Source organism: Pleurodeles waltl, chromosome 2_2, assembly GCF_031143425.1.
Source record: "Pleurodeles waltl isolate 20211129_DDA chromosome 2_2, aPleWal1.hap1.20221129, whole genome shotgun sequence".
Classification (NCBI taxonomy): domain Eukaryota; kingdom Metazoa; phylum Chordata; class Amphibia; order Caudata; family Salamandridae; genus Pleurodeles; species Pleurodeles waltl.
This window is the reverse complement of record NC_090439.1, coordinates 348723915-348742381: the sequence shown is the minus strand read 5'-3', so window position 1 is coordinate 348742381 and position 18467 is coordinate 348723915. Positions and strand designations below refer to the sequence as shown.

The 18467-nt window shown below is 48.7% G+C and overlaps 1 protein-coding gene across 1 annotated transcript in view; it reads left to right on the top strand.

The window, feature by feature from the left end:
• LAMA1 (laminin subunit alpha 1) overlaps positions 1–18467 on the top strand; it is a 979910-nt gene that overhangs the window by 805208 nt on the left and 156235 nt on the right. The window contains exon 48 of the mRNA XM_069219856.1: positions 60–184. Within this exon, the coding sequence (XP_069075957.1) occupies positions 60–184 (125 nt within the window). The remainder of the gene's footprint in view (positions 1–59; positions 185–18467) is intronic.

The window sequence follows — 18467 nt, the reverse complement described above, 5'->3', positions numbered from 1 at the left end:
AAACGTTTAGAAATCTATATTTGAACTTTCTTTCCTCACACTATTGTAATGTTTTATAGAAATCTCCAGCAGTTAAGGTAACCCATTTTAAGGGTTGTGTGGAAGACGTGTCACTGAATGGCAAATCCATTGGTCTCTGGAACTACATTGAAAGAGAAGGCAAATGTAGTGGGTGCCATGAAAGGTAATAGTAACTACTATTTTCTTTGTATAATTGGTCATTCTTGTTATGAAACATTGACAGAAGCCTCTGTTTTAGATGAGAAACATAGAGCTAGTCTGTTGTTGCAGAATATGTAACATGCTGGTTGTGAAACAAGACCCAGGATAATCAGATACCTGTTCTACATACTATTAATAAGGCCGTAGTCTACAAAGGAAACCACACAAATGGTAAGTATGTTAATAATAGTACTGTAGATAAATGCCTATTACGAAATATCTGTATAGAGTCATCCAAGAGGGAGCCTAACTTTAATACTTTTCATCTTTCTACACTGCACCCAATATTATTGCTTTCTCACATACGTTTTAGATTCAGAGGTACAAGGTCACTCTGGTCTTCTATTACCCTATATTTCCTTTCCATTCCATGGGAGGTCATGTGGACTACAAGTAGTGTTGCCATCTGGCCAGTTTTGTGCCAACATTACCAGTATTTTAATGTTACAGTTAGTACAGAAACTAGGCAAATCACTTAAAGCTATTAGTTTTTCCCCTATCAGTGCATACTTTGAACATTGATTATAAGAAGAAAACACTTCAAAATATGTACTACAACCATCATAATTTATCCCTGACTGGTAATGAAAGTAAACAAACACAAAAGCACTGTTATAAATAAGTAAGGATGACTTTATTGAAAGTTATATTTAAGTATCATGGCACGGCTTTCCAGAATCTTAAAATGTGAACAAATGACCTATATTATTTTCTGGGAAAGGTGTCAGCCCAACTATGTGGATTGGATGGTGTCCCTGGATATGCAGGACACATAAATTCATGTTCCATTTCTGCAGTCACACAGGACATACCTCCTATTTGTGGTGAGATCCATCTATTTCTAGTTCACTGTTCTGATCTTGACCTTACTTCAGCCTGTTGGGTCTTTACAAGGGTCACATCAGTGGTCACCACCCATCTTCACAGGACAGAGGTACATGTATTACCTTATCCAATTCTGGGTACACCACAGTGGTGTGCTCAGGGCTCATCAGAGGGGAAGAAGCTGTGTGTAATCCTGGATTTGGGCTGACGGGTATCTGTAGGAAAGTGCCCCGTTTTACATGGTAACCCCCACTTTTTGCCTGGTAATTGAAGTAATCTTGACTGAACGTGCACTAGGTTCCTGCTAACCAGGTCACCAGTGCCAACACCTTTTCCCTAAAACTGTGCAATTGTTTCCCAATTGGCCATGTATTTGGCAGCCCTGTAATTCCCTAGTAAATGTTACTCCTGATACCTAGGGCATGGGAACCAAAGAAGGTACCCAAGGGCTGCATCTTGTATTGTGCCACCCTCAAGGACCCTTCACCTAGCACACACAGACTGGCATTGCAGACTGCGAGCCTTGGTGCAGCTAAAAGTGAAAACACGACATGGCACACAGCCTGTGTTCCACGTCCCCTAACACTGCATGAAATATATGTGTCACCCCTACAGCAAACCTTACAGCCCTAAGGCAGGGTGCATTATATTACATGTGCGGACATATCTGCAAGAGCAGATATGCCCCTGCTATGTCTTAGTCGATTCTTAGACACAGTAAGTGAACAAGGAAGCCATTATAAGTACATTGCTGGACACTGTTCAATATGAGTTCCCCAGCTACATGATGGCTTTACTGAAAATAGGGATGTTTGGTATCAAGCATCTTGTATTAATAAATGCTCACTGATTCCAGTGATGGATTTGTTCAATACATGCACCCAGAGGGCACCTTAGAGACACCCCCTGAAAACTTACCAGCTGCTGGTGAGCTCACTGACTAGTCCCAGCCAGTCTGCCCCCAAAAGATGAGAATCTGACCCCCAAGGGTGAGAGCCTGTGCTCTCTGGACTTCAGAAACAAAGCCTGCTCAGGCAAGGGTGTTACACACCCCTCCCCGCAGGATGACCTGCTTTCCATGGCAGTCCACTGCCTTTGGTATGTAGATCTGGCCTTCCTCAGAGGGATATGCTGACCCCCTGCCCCAGGTCCCATCTCGCCCCTGGACAGGTGGGAAAATTAGCTATGGAGGAGGCGGGTTGCCTTTCCAGGCTGGACACACCCCTAGGGTGACCAGCCTGAAATGCACACAGCCTTAGAAATTCCACCAAGGGAAGTGGTCATCTAGGGGGTGTAGTGACCCGAGGGTAGGTAGTCCATTGGCTACTGCCCTTCACTCCCCTTAATGTTCCATAAATTGAGTATTGAGGATACCCCCTGATACCAGATCCCCAGATCTTCACTGGACACAAAAGGAGTGGAGAAGAAACCTGCTGAACCCAAGAAACCCGACTGACTTGGCGCCAACCTTGCTAGCCTGCCTGCTGTACCTGACCCTCAAAGAACAACTCACTTCTCTTGCCCCTGCAGCCTTCAAGAAACTGGGAGAGCTGGCAGTGGTTTGCAAATAACCAAGAATAACTTGCTCAGAGCAGCTGAGTTGTTTTCTTGCATCTGCAGGCAACCAAAGAAAGAACTGTGAGGACCGGGACTGCCAAAATTCCTACACCAGATATCACCACTGCACCTGAGCTGCCTAGCCCAAGCTGAAGTGGGCCAATGGTGTTAGCCTGATCCCCAAGCTGTTTCTGAAGACCCCCCTCAACTGTGAGTGACCTGGAGACAATAACCAGATGCCTTAGGACACCGCTGCACCCGTGCACCCCAGACTGAGGAGAAGAGGACCAAGGGTGTCCCCATGTCTCGTGCCTTGTAATATCTGAGCCCTCTTGTTGGCTTGATCGGACTGAACCCCCAGTCATACCTTTAGACTGTTTCTCCGGGTCCTTCTGCAAATTTAAGTAGAGACCACTGCACCCGTGCCCGAGGAGGAGTGGACAGACGGAGTCCCCACCTGCCCAAGGACCTCAAGGGTCGAGCCTCCCGGCGGGTTCCCCTGAACTGACCTTTCAGTCCCAGCATGCAGCAACTTCCTGACTGCACCACTTCCCACTGAAGTGAATGGGACACCCAATACCATATCACACCTCTGCACCCAGATGCCCCAGAGCCTTCCTAGCTGCTCTGCTGATGTGGAATTGGACCCTGCCCCATACTCACAATAAGTCCTGGAGAACAGTCAAGTAGGTTGCTGTGAAGTGTCGGATTTCTTTATTCATTGTGTGTCTCACTTACTATATGAGCGTATGCCTTACATGCTTAGCACTACCCGCTGATATGTCTAACTGCTTGCCCACACTACAACAAAAGAGAGCATTTGGTATGTCATTTGTGCCTCTGTGATGCTTCTGGGGTTTGCTTGGACTCTTTGCACAGTGTATCTCATTTTGGTCCACTAATTAGAGAGCCATCTTCCTACAGTGTTTCATCTTCAGGCTTCCAAAATGCTGCCCTTTATTGGGCCGTCTTGGGAATGGTTACCTTGAAAGTTTTTCAATCTCCTCAGCAATTCTAGAGAGAGAGCCACTGTTTCAACTCAGGTGGTTATGGGAATTCTGGGTCTGTTAGCATCTTGCAGCCTGAGGGTGCATTACGCCTGGTGGCATATGCAGATCCTTCAAGGAACCTATGGTGATTCCAGCATTGAGGAAAGTATTTTGGACTTGATTTGTGTCTCTGATGAGAGGGCTTTGGACCTCCAGTGGCGTATGACGGATGCCAGTTTGACGTGTGACACTGCGTTTCCATATCTTCTTCATAAGTCACCAAAGAGATGACTGGTTCATCCAATAGTTGTGGAGGCCATCTAGACATTGCGAAGATCAGAGTCCTCTGTTCTCCTGAGGAACAGCACCATTGCATACTTTTGCTGTAACTGCATGTCGTCTGGCTGCCTCTCAGAGTGTTTCTACCTTTCTTCAAGGGCAGATCATTCAAGGGACTAAATGGATGACATGACCGGTATGTGGTACTGCATCAAGCAAGGTGTTGTGGGGTCATGGGACCTCTGCCAGGGAACTCTGAGGTTATGGTGCTGGCTGGCTTTACAGAGGATCTCGTTGATCCCTCTTAATGACAAAAAAATGAACTCAGGAGTTGTCATCTTAATGGCAATCAGTGGTGTATGTAGCCAAAGATTTCCAGGGCATTTCACAACATAAGGCAAACTCTTTGTAGACCTATTTGCCACCTCCAAAAGCGCCCAATGCCTACATATTTAAACTCTTAATTTTCATTTTTTTAGGGTTTCTAGGGAAGGAGTTCTGCCTCTGAAGGGACTTTGTCCTCCTATTCCCATTCACACCTCTGCCTCAGAAACTGAGGGTGCTAAAGAAAGTCAGGCAAAACCGAGCATGGCTCATTCTTCTAGATCTCGACTGCGCTTGGTGAGTCTGGTACTCAGAACTCTTGACTCTGAGTATATGCTTCTGACATTCTTTTCCTACATCATGCAGCTAAAGAGGAGGAAAAGCTACACCAGGGTGGACCCTTGGCATACCCTATGCTTCTATATTATTAGCTTTAAGGAGTACCATGTTGATGATCAGCTGTTTGTGGGATTCGCTCGTTCGAAGGGCAGAAGGTGGTCCAAAAATCGACCTTATAATGATGTTTGTCATCTGCATCAAACTGTTATGTTTTGTAAGAAATAATTCTTCTGAAGTCCTTAAGGTTTATTCCACCACGGTGAAAGCTAGTGCTGTAGCCATGGCTTGAGGTGTTAAGTCCTTAGAAATCAGCCAGGCTACTACGTTAGCATCTGTTCATATTTCTACAAAGCGTTACTGCATTGATTCTCAAATCCTCAGTTAAGGGTGTTTGTCTTGCTCGGTCCTACAGGACTTAGTTGTATAAGCCTACTCCTCAGACTCACACCCTTTGAGGGAGGATTGCTTTGATATTGATTCTCTACATGAAGGAATATGCAAATAAAATGATCTGCTAGAACAATAAGTTATTTAAATTTGGTATTGCTCTTTCTGGTTGGTACTCGATCTAACCACAGATTCCTCACCATCTGCTTTCCTCTCCATTCTGTAGAATAGACGTTTGGGACTGATAAGTATAATAATGTCCCAAGTTAGTTTTTTTTCACACTGCCTGACAAATTAAATCTTGTCAGTTCCACACGATATTTGAGGACATGGAAAAAATAGGAGATAAATTAAATCAGACCACATGGGCGGTGCCTCTATGCAGCTTTGTTTCGTCATGTTCAGGCTCACAGACCCAGAGTGATGGTGGAGGCTAAATGCACCACCTACTATGGGACAGTTTAACCCTTCCTAGGGTCAGTCCTCAACTCTGTTGTGGGCAAAGCTGTGATAGATCCTCTGAGGGTGCAAGCAATCCTGCAGCTTCTACATTGTTTTCAGCAACTCCGTCCACTTCTACTCTAGACAGTAATGTGCCTTCTAGGATTGATGGCCCCATGCATTGTCATAGTGACCCATGCCAGACTCCATATGTGCCCGTTTCAGGATAGCCTCTCAAGCCAGTGGTCACAAGTGGAGGGCCAGTTAGAGGATCTAGGGCTGGTAAGGGCCAGTAACCATCGTTCTCTGTAGTGGTGAAACAGCAACAATCTGTTGCAGATCAGGCCCTTCACAGACCCAATTCCGCAAGAGACCATCAACACAGATGCATCTCTAGTCGGCCTGGGAGCACACCTTAACGACCCAGCCCGGGGTGTGTGGCCACCTCACCATTAGGGTCTCCCTGTCAACCACTTAGAACAGATAGCCATTCATATAACTAGCATAGCCTTTCTTCAACAGACTCAAGGGGAGGTGGTGCTTGTGTGTACAGACAACATGGCTGCCATATTCTGTCTCCAAAAAAGGCACACACTCCTCTTAGTTTTAGCAGGTAAGCAAATCACTTACAAGTCTCGGGTTTGGGTCCAAAGTAGGCCACCGTTGGGGGTTCAGAGCAACCCCAAAGTTACCACACCAGCAGCTCAGGGCCGGTCAGGTGCAGAGTTCAAAGTGGTGCCCAAAACACATAGGCTTCAATAAAGAAGGGGCGCCCCGGTTCCAGTCTGCCAGCAGGTTAGTACCCGCGTTTTCGGAGGGCAGACCAGGGGGGTTTTGTAGGGCACCGGGAGGGACACAAGTTAGCACAGAAAGTACACCCTCAGCAGCACGGGGGCGGCCGGGTGCAGTGTGCAAACACACGTCGGGTTTGTAATTGAAATCAATGGGAGACCAAGGGGTCTCTTCAGCGGTGCAGGCAGGAAAGGGGGGGGCTCCTCGGGGTAGCCACCACCTGGGCAAGGGAGAGGGCCTCCTGGGGGTCACTCCTGCACTGGAGTTCCGATCCTTCAGGTCCTGGGGGCTGCGGGTGCAGGGTCTTTTCCAGGCATCGGGATCTGAGAGTCAGGCAGTCGCGGTCAGGGGGAGCCGCGGGACCTTCTGCAGGCGTCGCTGTGGGGGCTCAGGGGGGACAACTTTGGTTACTCACAGTCTCGGAGTCGCCGGAGGGTCCTCCCTGAAGTGTTGTTTCTCCACCAGTCGAGTCGGGGTCGCCGGGTGCAGGGTTGCAAGACTCACGCTTCTGGCGGGAAACGCTGTTGCCTTTAAGTTGCTCCTTTGGAAACAAAGTTGCAGTCTTGGGTGAACAGGGCCGCTGTTCTCTGGAGTTTCTTGGTCCTTTTTGAGCAGGGAAGTCCTCTGAGGATTCAGGGGTCGCTGGTCCTGGGGAAAGCGTCGCTGGAGCAGTTTTCTTCCGAAGGGGGGAGACAGGCCGGTAGAGCTGGGGCCAAGGCAGTTGGTGTCTCCGTCTTCTCTGCAGGGTTTTTCAGCTCAGCAGTCCTCTTCTTCTTAGGTTGCAGGAATCTGAGTTCCTAGGTTCAGGGGAGCCCTTAAATACTAAATTTAAGGGTGTGTTTAGGTCTGGGGGTTAGTAGCCAATGGCTACTAGCCCTGAGGGTGGGTACACCCTCTTTGTGCCTCCTCCCAAGGGGAGGGGGTCACATTCCTATCCCTATTGGGGGAATCCTCCATCTGCAAGATGGAGGATTTCTAAAAGTTAGAGTCACCTCAGCTCAGGACACCTTAGGGGCTGTCCTGACTGGCCAGTGACTCCTCCTTGTTATTCTCATTATTTCCTCCGGCCTTGCCGCCAAAAGGGGGGCCGTGGCCGGAGGGGTCGGGCAACTCCACTAGCTGGAGTGCCCGGTGGTGCTGGAACAAAGGGGGTGAGCCTTTGAGGCTCACCGCCAGATGTTACAGCTCCTGCCTGGGGGAGGTGATAGCATCTCCACCCAGTGCAGGCTTTGTTACTAGCCACAGAGTGACAAAGGCACTCTCCCCATGTGACCAGCAACATGTCTCGAGTGTGGCAGGCTGCTAAAACCAGCCAGCCTACACGGGTAGTTGGTTAAGGTTTCAGGGGGCACCTCTAAGGTGGCCTCTGGGGTGTTTTTTACAATAAAATGTACACTGGCATCAGTATGCATTTATTGTGCTGAGAAGTTTGATACCAAACGTCCCAGTTTTCAGTGTAGCCATTATGGTGCTGTGGAGTTCGTGTTTGACAGACTCCCAGACCATATACTCTTATGGCTACCCTGCACTTACAATGTCTAAGGTTTTGCTTAGACACTGTAGGGGCACAGTACTCATGCACTGGTGCCCTCTCCTATGGTATAGTGCACCCTGCCTTAGGGCTGTAAGGCCTGCTAGAGGGGTGACTTATCTATACTGCAAAGGCAGTGTGAGGTTGGCATGGCACCCTGAGGGGAGTGCCATGTCGACTTACTCGTTTTGTCCTCACCAGCACACACAAGCTGGCAAGCAGTGTGTCTGTGCTGAGTGAGGGGTCTCCAGGGTGGTATAAGACATGCTGCAGCCCTTAGAGACCTTTCCTGGCATCAGGGCCCTTGGTACCAGGGGTACCAGTTACAAGGGACTTACCTGGATGCCAGGGTGTGCCAATTGTGTAAACAAAGGTACAGGTTAGGGAAAGAACACTGGTGCTTGGACCTGGTTAGCAGGCCTCAGCACACTTTCAAATCAAAACATAGCATCAGTAAAGGCAAAATGTCAGGGGGTAACCATGCCAAGGAGGCATTTCCTTACAGTAGTAACACCAAGAATTGAGAAAAAATATTAGCACTCCTCAAAAGATCCTATAGATATCAATGGGAATGCAGTGGCAGACACCACCATTGTGGCCACGGCAAGGAAAAAAGGCCAGCGTGCCAAAATTCATGGCCCCCCTTCCAGAAAAGAAGAGCAAGACGTGGAGATGGTAGGCTGAAAGTGTGAATGTGTGGGGCTGGGACACAGTGGTGGATGACTAAATCAAATGCAATCCTCAACCACTACCACATGGCCAATGGAAGAGGTCATGGAGTTTCTAACACACCTCCCAGAACAATTACAGATGTGGGGAGCTGCACTAGCAGAAGATGGGAAAATAATAGCTAATACTTGCTCAAAATCTGTCTCGGATAATGTAGGAAAATGCCACTTTTTTACATGCTCACCCCCATTTTTTGCTTAATAGCTGTTGCAGTTTTAACTGAAAGTGCACCTGGTTCCTGCTAGCCATATCCCCAGTGCCAGATCTCTTTCCCTAAAACTGTGCAATTGTTCCCCAATTGGACATACCTTTGACAGCTCTGTAAGTCTCTAGTAAATGGTACCCCTGGTGCCTAGGGCATGGAAACCAATGAAGGTCCCCAAGGGCTGCAGTATTTATTGTGCCACTCTCAGGGACCCCTCACCTAGCACATGGAGACTGTCATTGCAGGCTGTGTGTCTTGGTGCACCTAAAAGTGAAAACACGACATAATACACAGCCTGTGCGCCATGTCCCCTAACACTGGATGCAATATATGTAATTCACATCTACAGCATGCCTTACAGCCCTAAGGCAGGGTGCATTATATTACATGTGAGGCCATTTCTGCACAAGCAGATATGCCTTGCTATGCCTTTGTCAATTCTTAGACATAGTCAGAGAACAGGGAAGCCATTTTAAGTGCATGTGCTAGACACTGATCAATACGAGTTCCCCAGCTACGTGATGGCTTCACTGAAAATAGGGATGTTTGGTATCAAACATCTCTTAATAATAAAAACCCTCCCTGATGACAGTGATGGAAATAATAATACAGGAACCCAGAGGGCCCCTTAGAAGTGCCCCCTGAAAACCATCAACCCATGTGCTGACCGACTAGCTTAAGCCAGCCTGCCACCACCAGACTTGTTTCTGACCACCAAGGGTGAGGGGCTTTGCTCTTGGGCAGTCAACAGCAAAGCCTGCTCTGGGAGAGGTGTTTAAACTCCCCACCCAACAGGATGACCTGTAAATCTGCATTCCAAGGTAGGGGGCTACAAAGAAGCCCACCCACCTTGGTATGCAGATCTGACATCAGTCGAAGAAGAGATGCTGAATCCACTGCCCCTGGGGCCATGGACAGGTGGAAAATGTAGTATTCATAGAGGTGTGTCCACCCATGAGGTCAGTCCCACCCCTAAAGTGAGCTGCCTGATATGGACACAGCATTTAGAAATCTGCCATCTTGATGTTGGCAGAATTAGGGTTAAGCCCACTTCCCATAGGAAGTGGCCTTTTAGTGGACAAGGTGATCTCAGGGGTAAGTAGCCCATTGGCTACTACTCTACACTCCTCTAACACCCTTATATTCAGGTATTTAGGGGAGTCCCTGGCACCCTGAAAGCAGATTCCTGCTGACCTACGAAGAAGAACACTCAAGCCATGAAAGCAAAGACTGAGGAAGAAGCACCTGACTTGGCCCCATCCCTGCCAGCCTGTCTTCTGTTCTCGCCGATTTGCGCCAAAGTTGACTCATCCTGCAAGCTGTTGTGCCTCCAAAAGCCTCAGAGGACTGCCTGGCTTCAACCAAGACCCAGGAACTCCTGTGGAGCTGTGGAGCTGCTTCTGTGTATCCTGCAGGCACCCAAAGAGACCTGAGAGGAGTCCGGACCGCAAAAACCAGACTGCAGAAAGCACCACTGCACCCATGGCACCTAGGCCCTAGCTGAAGGGGACCAAAGGTGCTAATGTGGTCCCCCAGCACGCCAGAGACAAAGCCAACCTTGGACTTACTCACTGTGGAATTCCCAACACCACCTGCAGCCTCTTCTTGCATGCCACATCAACCTCGAGTGTTGTGGGTGGAAAAAACCTGACGCCTCAAGACAACTCTGCACCCATTGCCCTGGCCCATGGAGAAGAGGATCCAGAGATTTTCCATGTCCCTGAGTATCTCAAGACTTGAACCCACCTGATGGTTCTCCTCGATTGGACTCCCAGTCCAAACCTGCAGCTTCTTTTCAACCAGACCGTTCCCCATTAACTAACATTGGGCACCCAACACTGTGCTGCCTGGTGTAAACCGTTGATGTGGCCTTGGACCTTTCCCCCATTGTAAGGAAATGCCTCCTTGGCATGGTTGCCCCCTGACTTTTTGCCTATGCTGATGCTATGTTTACAATTGAAAGTGTGCTGAGGCCTGCTAACCAGGCCCCAGCACCAGTGTTCTTTCCCTAACCTGTACTTTTGTATCCACAATTGGCAGACCCTGGCACCCAGATAAGTCCCTTGTAACTGGTACTTCTAGTACCAAGGGCCCTGATGCCAAGGAAGGTCTCTAAGGGCTGCAGCATGTCTTATGCCACCCTGGAGACCTCTCACTCAGCACAGACACCCTGCTTGCCAGCTTGTGTGTGCTAGTGAGGACAAAACGAGTAAGTCGACATGGCACTCCCCTCAGGGTGCCATGCCAGCCTCTCACTGCCTATGCAGTATAGGTAAGACACCCCTCTAGCAGGCCTTACAGCCCTAAGGCAGGGTGCACTATACCATAGGTGAGGGTACCAGTGCATGAGCATGGTACCCCTACAGTGGCTAAACAAAACCTTAGACATTGTAAGTGCAGGGTAGCCATAAGAGTATATGGTCTGGGAGTCTGTCAAACACGAACTCCACAGCACCATAATGGCTACACTGAAAACTGGGAAGTTTGGTATCAAACTTCTCAGCACAATAAATGCACACTGATGCCAGTGTACATTTTATTGTAAAATACACCACAGAGGGCACCTTAGAGGTGCCCCCTGAAACTTAACCGACTATCTGTGTAGGCTGACTAGTTCCAGCAGCCTGCCACACTAGAGACATGTTGCTGGCCCCATGGGGAGAGTGCCTTTGTCACTCTGAGGCCAGTAACAAAGCCTGCACTGGGTGGAGATGCTAACACCTCCCCCAGGCAGGAGCTGTAACACCTGGCGGTGAGCCTCAAAGGCTCACCCCTTTGTCACAGCACCACAGGACACTCCAGCTAGTGGAGTTGCCCGCCCCCTCCGGCCCGGCCCCCACTTTTGGCGGCAAGGCTGGAGAAAATAATGAGAATAACAAGGAGGAGTCACTGGCCAGTCAGGACAGCCCCTAAGGTGTCCTGAGCTGAGGTGACTCTAACTTTTAGAAATCCTCCATCTTGCAGATGGAGGATTCCCCCAATAGGGTTAGGATTGTGACCCCCTCCCCTTGGGAGGAGGCACAAAGAGGGTGTACCCACCCTCAGGGCTAGTAGCCATTGGCTACTAACCCCCCAGACCTAAACACGCCCTTAAATTTAGTATTTAAGGGCTACCCTGAACCCTAGAAAATTAGATTCCTGCAACTACAAGAAGAAGGACTGCCTAGCTGAAAACCCCTGCAGAGGAAGACCAGAAGACGACAACTGCCTTGGCTCCAGAAACTCACCGGCCTGTCTCCTGCCTTCCAAAGATCCTGCTCCAGCGACGCCTTCCAAAGGGACCAGCGACCTCGACATCCTCTGAGGACTGCCCCTGCTTCGAAAAGACAAGAAACTCCCGAGGACAGCGGACCTGCTCCTAGAAAGGCTGCAACTTTGTTTCCAGCAGCCTTGAAAGAACCCTGCAAGCTCCCCGCAAGAAGCGTGAGACTTGCAACACTGCACCCGGCGACCCCGACTCGGCTGGTGGAGATCCAACACCTCAGGAGGGACCCCAGGACTACTCTGATACTGTGAGTACCAAAACCTGTCCCCCCTGAGCCCCCACAGCGCTGCCTGCAGAGGGAATCCCGAGGCTTCCCCTGACCGCGACTCTTTGAATCCTAAGTCCCGACGCCTGGGAGAGACCCTGCACCCGCAGCCCCCAGGACCTGAAGGACCGGACTTTCACTGGAGAAGTGACCCCCAGGAGTCCCTCTCCCTTGCCCAAGTGGAGGTTTCCCCGAGGAACCCCCCCCTTGCCTGCCTGCAGCGCTGAAGAGATCCCGAGATCTCTCATAGACTAACATTGCGAACCCGACGCTTGTTTCTACACTGCACCCGGCCGCCCCCGCGCCGCTGAGGGTGAAATTTCTGTGTGGGCTTGTGTCCCCCCCGGTTCCCTACAAAACCCCCCTGGTCTGCCCTCCGAAGACGCGGGTACTTACCTGCAAGCAGACCGGAACCGGGGCACCCCCTTCTCTCCATTCTAGCCTATGTGTTTTGGGCACCACTTTGAACTCTGCACCTGACCGGCCCTGAGCTGCTGGTGTGGTGACTTTGGGGTTGCTCTGAACCTCCAACGGTGGGCTACCTTGGGCCAAGAACTGAACCCTGTAAGTGTCTTACTTACCTGGTAAAACTAACAAAAACTTACCTCCCCCAGGAACTGTGAAAATTGCACTGTGTCCACTTTTAAAACAGCTATTTGTCAATAACTTGTAAAGTATACATGCAATTTTTATGATTTAAAGTTCCTAAAGTACTTACCTGCAATACCTTTCAAATGAGATATTACATGTAGAATTGGAACCTGTGGTTCTTAAAATAAACTAAGAAAAGATATTTTTCTATATAAAAACCTATTGGCTGGATTTGTCTCTGAGTGTGTGTACCTCATTTATTGTCTATGTGTATGTACAACAAATGCTTAACACTACTCCTTGGATAATCCTACTGCTCGACCACACTACCACAAAATAGAGCATTAGTATTATCTCTTTTTACCACTATTTTACCTCTAAGGGGAACCCTTGGACTCTGTGCATGCTATTCCTTACTTTGAAATAGCACATACAGAGCCAACTTCCTACATTGGTGGATCAGCGGTGGGGTACAAGACTTTGCATTTGCTGGACTACTCAGCCAATACCTGATCACACGACAAATTCCAAAATTGCCATTAGAAATTGATTTTTGCAATTTGAAAAGTTTTCTAAATTCTTAAAAGACCTGCTAGGGCCTTGTGTTAGATCCTGTTTAGCATTTCTTTTAGAGTTTAAAAGTTTGTAAAAGTTTGAATTAGATTCTAGAACCAGTTGTAGATTCTTAAAAAGTATTCCAACTTTTAGAAACAAAATGTCTAGCACAGATGTGACTGTGGTGGAACTCGACACCACACCTTACCTCCATCTTAAGATGAGGGAGCTAAGGTCACTCTGTAAATTAAAGAAAATAACAATGGGCCCCAAACCTACCAAAATACAGCTCCAGGAGCTTTTGGCAGAGTTTGAAAAGGCCAACCCCTCTGAGGGTGGCAACTCAGAGGAAGAGGATAGTGACTTGGAGGACAATTCCCCCCTACCAGTCCTATCTAGGGAGAACAGGGTCCTGCAAACCCTGACTCCAAAAATAATAGTCAGAGATGCTGGTTCCCTCACAGGAGAGACCAACACCTCTGAAATCACTGAGGATAACCCCAGTGAAGAGGACATCCAGTTAGCCAGGATGGCCAAAAGATTGGCTTTGGAAAGACAGATCCTAGCCATAGAGAGGGAAAGACAAGAGATGGGCCTAGGACCCATCAATGGTGGCAGCAACATAAATAGGGTCAGAGATTCTCCTGACATGTTGAAAATCCCTAAAGGGATTGTAACTAAATATGAAGATGGTGATGACATCACCAAATGGTTCACAGCTTTTGAGAGGGCTTGTGTAACCAGAAAAGTGAACAGATCTCACTGGGGTGCTCTCCTTTGGGAAATGTTCACAGGAAAGTGTAGGGATAGACTCCTCACACTCTCTGGACAAGATGCAGAATCTTATGACCTCATGAAGGGCACCCTGATTGAGGGCTTTGGATTCTCCACTGAGGAGTATAGGATTAGATTCAGGGGGGCTCAAAAATCCTCGAGCCAGACCTGGGTTGACTTTGTAGACTACTCAGTGAAAACACTAGATGGTTGGATTCAAGGCAGTGGTGTAAGTAATTATGATGGGCTGTACAATTTATTTGTGAAAGAACACCTGTTAAGTAATTGTTTCAATGATAAACTGCATCAGCATCTGGTAGACCTAGGACCAATTTCTCCCCAAGAATTGGGAAAGAAGGCGGACCATTGGGTCAAGACAAGGGTGTCCAAGACTTCAACAGGGGGTGACCAAAAGAAAGGGGTCACACAGACTCCCCAGGGGAAGGGTGATGAGACAACCAAAACTAAAAATAGTAAAGAGTCTTCTACAGGCCCCCAAAAACCTGCACAGGAGGGTGGGCCCAGAGCCTCTTCACAAAACAATGGGTACAAGGGTAAAAACTTTGATCCCAAAAAGGCCTGGTGTCATAGCTGTAAACAGCATGGACACCAAACTGGAGACAAGGCCTGTCCCTAGAAAGGTTCCACTCCAAACTCCCATCCAGGTAACACTGGTATGGCTAGTCTCCAAGTGGGATCAACAGTGTGCCCAGAGCAAATCAGGGTCCACACTGAAGCTACTCTAGTTTCTGAGGGTGGGGTGGATTTAGCCACACTAGCTGTCTGGCCGCCTAACATGCAAAAATACAGACAGCAACTCTTAATTAATGGGACTAGAATAGAGGGCCTGAGGGATACAGGTGCCAGTGTCACCATGGTGACAGAGAAACTGGTTTCCCCTGGCCAATACCTGACTGGAAAAACTTACACAGTCACCAACGCTGACAATCAGAGAAAAGTACATCCCATTGCAATGGTTACTTTAGAATGGGGAGGGGTCAATGGCCTGAAACAGGTGGTGGTCTCCTCAAATATCCCAGTGGACTGTCTGCTTGGAAATGACCTGGAGTCCTCAGCATGGGCTGAGGTAGAACTAAAAACCCATGCAGCAATGCTGGGTATCCCTGAACTGGTGTGTGTGAAAACAAGAGCACAATGCAAGGCACAGGGTGAACAAGTAGAGCTGGAGTCTGGAAGAATGGCCCAGCCTACCAAGAGAACAGGAAAGTCAGTTGGGAAACCAACTGCAACACAGCAAAAGAAAGGGAACCTCTCTTCTCAGGAAGAAGTTCTGCCCTCTGAGGGAACTGAGCCTTTGGAGCTTGAACCTTACCAGGTTGAGCTCTTAGGCCCAGGGGGACCCTCAAGGGAGGAGCTGTGTAAGGGACAAGAAACCTGTCCCTCTCTTGAAGGCCTTAGGCAGCAAGCTGCTGAAGAGTCCAAAGGCAAGAAAAATGGAACACATAGGGTCTATTGGGACGATGGACTCCTGTACACTGAGGCCAGAGACCCCAAACCTGGTGTCACTAGGAGAGTGGTAGTGCCTCAGCTGTTCAGGAAGTTCATCCTAACATTGGCCCATGACATTCCCCTTGCTGGACATTTGGGACAAACCAAGACGTGGGAGAGGTTAGTCAACCACTTCTACTGGCCCAATATGTCCAACATGGTTAAGGAGTTTTGCCTCTCCTGCCCCACCTGTCAAGCCAGTGGTAAGACAGGTGGGCATCCAAAGGCCCCCCTCATTCCACTTCCAGTGGTGGGGGTTCCCTTTGAAAGAGTGGGTGTGGACATAGTTGGTCCACTAGAACCTCCCACAGCCTCAGGAAATATGTATATCCTGGTAGTAGTGGATCATGCTACCAGGTATCCTGAAGCTATTCCCCTTAGGTCGACTACTGCCCCTGCAGTAGCCAAGGCCCTCATTGGTATCTTTACCAGAGTGGGTTTCCCTAAGGAGGTGGTGTCTGACAGAGGTACCAACTTCATGTCAGCATACCTAAAGCACATGTGGAATGAGTGTGGAGTGACTTATAAATTCACTACACCATACCATCCACAAACTAATGGCTTGGTTGAGAGATTCAACAAGACATTAAAAGGCATGATCATGGGGCTCCCAGAAAAACTCAAAAGGAGATGGGATGTCCTCTTGCCATGTCTGCTTTTCGCTTACAGAGAGGTGCCACAGAAGGGAGTAGGATTCTCGCCCTTTGAACTTCTGTTTGGTCATCCTGTAAGGGGACCACTTGCCCTTGTTAAAGAAGGCTGGGAGAGACCTCTCCATGAGCCTAAACAGGACATAGTGGACTATGTACTTGGCCTTCGCTCTAGAATGGCAGAGTACATGGAAAAGGCAACCAAAAACCTTGAGGCCAGCCAACAGCTCCAGAAGTTTTGGTATGACCAAAAGGCTGCACTGGTTGAGTTCCAACCAGGGCAGAAAGTCTGGGTTCTGGAGCCTGTGGCGCCCAGGGCACTCCAGGACAAATGGAGTGGCCCTTACCCAGTACTAGAAAGGAAGAGTCAGGTCACCTACCTGGTGGACCTGGGCACAAGCAGGAGCCCCAAGAGGGTGATCCATGTGAACCGCCTTAAGCTCTTCCATGACAGGGCTGATGTGAATCTGTTGATGGTAACAGATGAGGATCAGGAGGCAGAGAGTGAACCTCTCCCTGATCTTCTGTCATCAGACCCAAAAGATGGCACAGTAGATGGAGTGATCTACTCAGACACCCTCTCTGGCCAACAGCAAGCTGATTGTAGGAGAGTCCTACAACAGTTTCCTGAACTCTTCTCCTTAACCCCTGGTCAGACACACCTGTGTACCCATGATGTGGACACAGGAGACAGCATGCCTGTCAAGAACAAAATCTTTAGACAATCTGACCATGTTAAGGAAAGCATCAAGGTGGAAGTCCACAAGATGCTAGAATTGGGAGTAATTGAGCGCTCTGACAGCCCCTGGGCTAGCCCAGTGGTCTTAGTCCCCAAACCTCACACCAAAGATGGAAAGAAAGAGATGAGGTTTTGTGTGGACTACAGAGGGCTCAATTCTGTCACCAAGACAGATGCTCATCCAATTCCAAGAGCTGATGAGCTCATAGACAAATTAGGTGCTGCCAAATTCCTAAGTACCTTTGACTTGACAGCAGGGTACTGGCAAATAAAAATGGCACCTGGAGCAAAAGAGAAAACAGCATTCTCCACACCTGATGGGCATTATCAGTTTACTGTTATGCCCTTTGGTTTAAAGAATGCCCCTGCCACCTTCCAAAGGTTGGTGAATCAAGTCCTTGCTGGCTTGGAGTCCTTTAGCACAGCTTATCTTGATGATATTGCTGTCTTTAGCTCCACCTGGCAGGATCACCTGGTCCACCTGAAGAAGGTTTTGAAGGCTCTGCAATCTGCAGGCCTCTCTATCAAGGCATCCAAATGCCAGATAGGGCAGGGAACTGTGGTTTACTTGGGCCACCTTGTAGGTGGAGGCCAAGTTCAGCCACTCCAACCCAAGATCCAGACTATTCTGGACTGGGTAGCTCCAAAAACCCAGACTCAAGTCAGGGCATTCCTTGGCTTGACTGGGTATTACAGGAGGTTTGTGAAGGGATATGGATCCATTGTGACAGCCCTCACTGAACTCACCTCCAAGAAAATGCCCAAGAAAGTGAACTGGACTGTGGAATGCCAACAGGCCTTTGACACCCTGAAGCAAGCAATGTGCTCAGCACCAGTTCTAAAAGCTCCAGATTATTCTAAGCAGTTCATTGTGCAGACTGATGCCTCTGAACATGGGATAGGGGCAGTTTTGTCCCAAACAAATGATAATGGCCTTGACCAGCCTGTTGCTTTCATTAGCAGGAGGTTACTCCCCAGGGAGCAGCGTTGGAGTGCCATTGAGAGGGAGGCCTTTGCTGTGGTTTGGTCCCTGAAGAAGCTGAGACCATACCTCTTTGGGACTCACTTCCTAGTTCAAACTAACCACAGACCTCTCAAATGGCTGATGCAAATGAAAGGTGAAAATCCTAAACTGTTGAGGTGGTCCATCTCCCTACAGGGAATGGACTTTATAGTGGAACACAGACCTGGGACTGCCCATGCCAATGCAGATGGCCTTTCCAGGTTCTTCCACTTAGAAAATGAAGACTCTCTTGGGAAAGGTTAGTCTCATCCTCTTTCGTTTGGGGGGGGGTTGTGTAAGGAAATGCCTCCTTGGCATGGTTGCCCCCTGACTTTTTGCCTATGCTGATGCTATGTTTACAATTGAAAGTGTGCTGAGGCCTGCTAACCAGGCCCCAGCACCAGTGTTCTTTCCCTAACCTGTACTTTTGTATCCACAATTGGCAGACCCTGGCACCCAGATAAGTCCCTTGTAACTGGTACTTCTAGTACCAAGG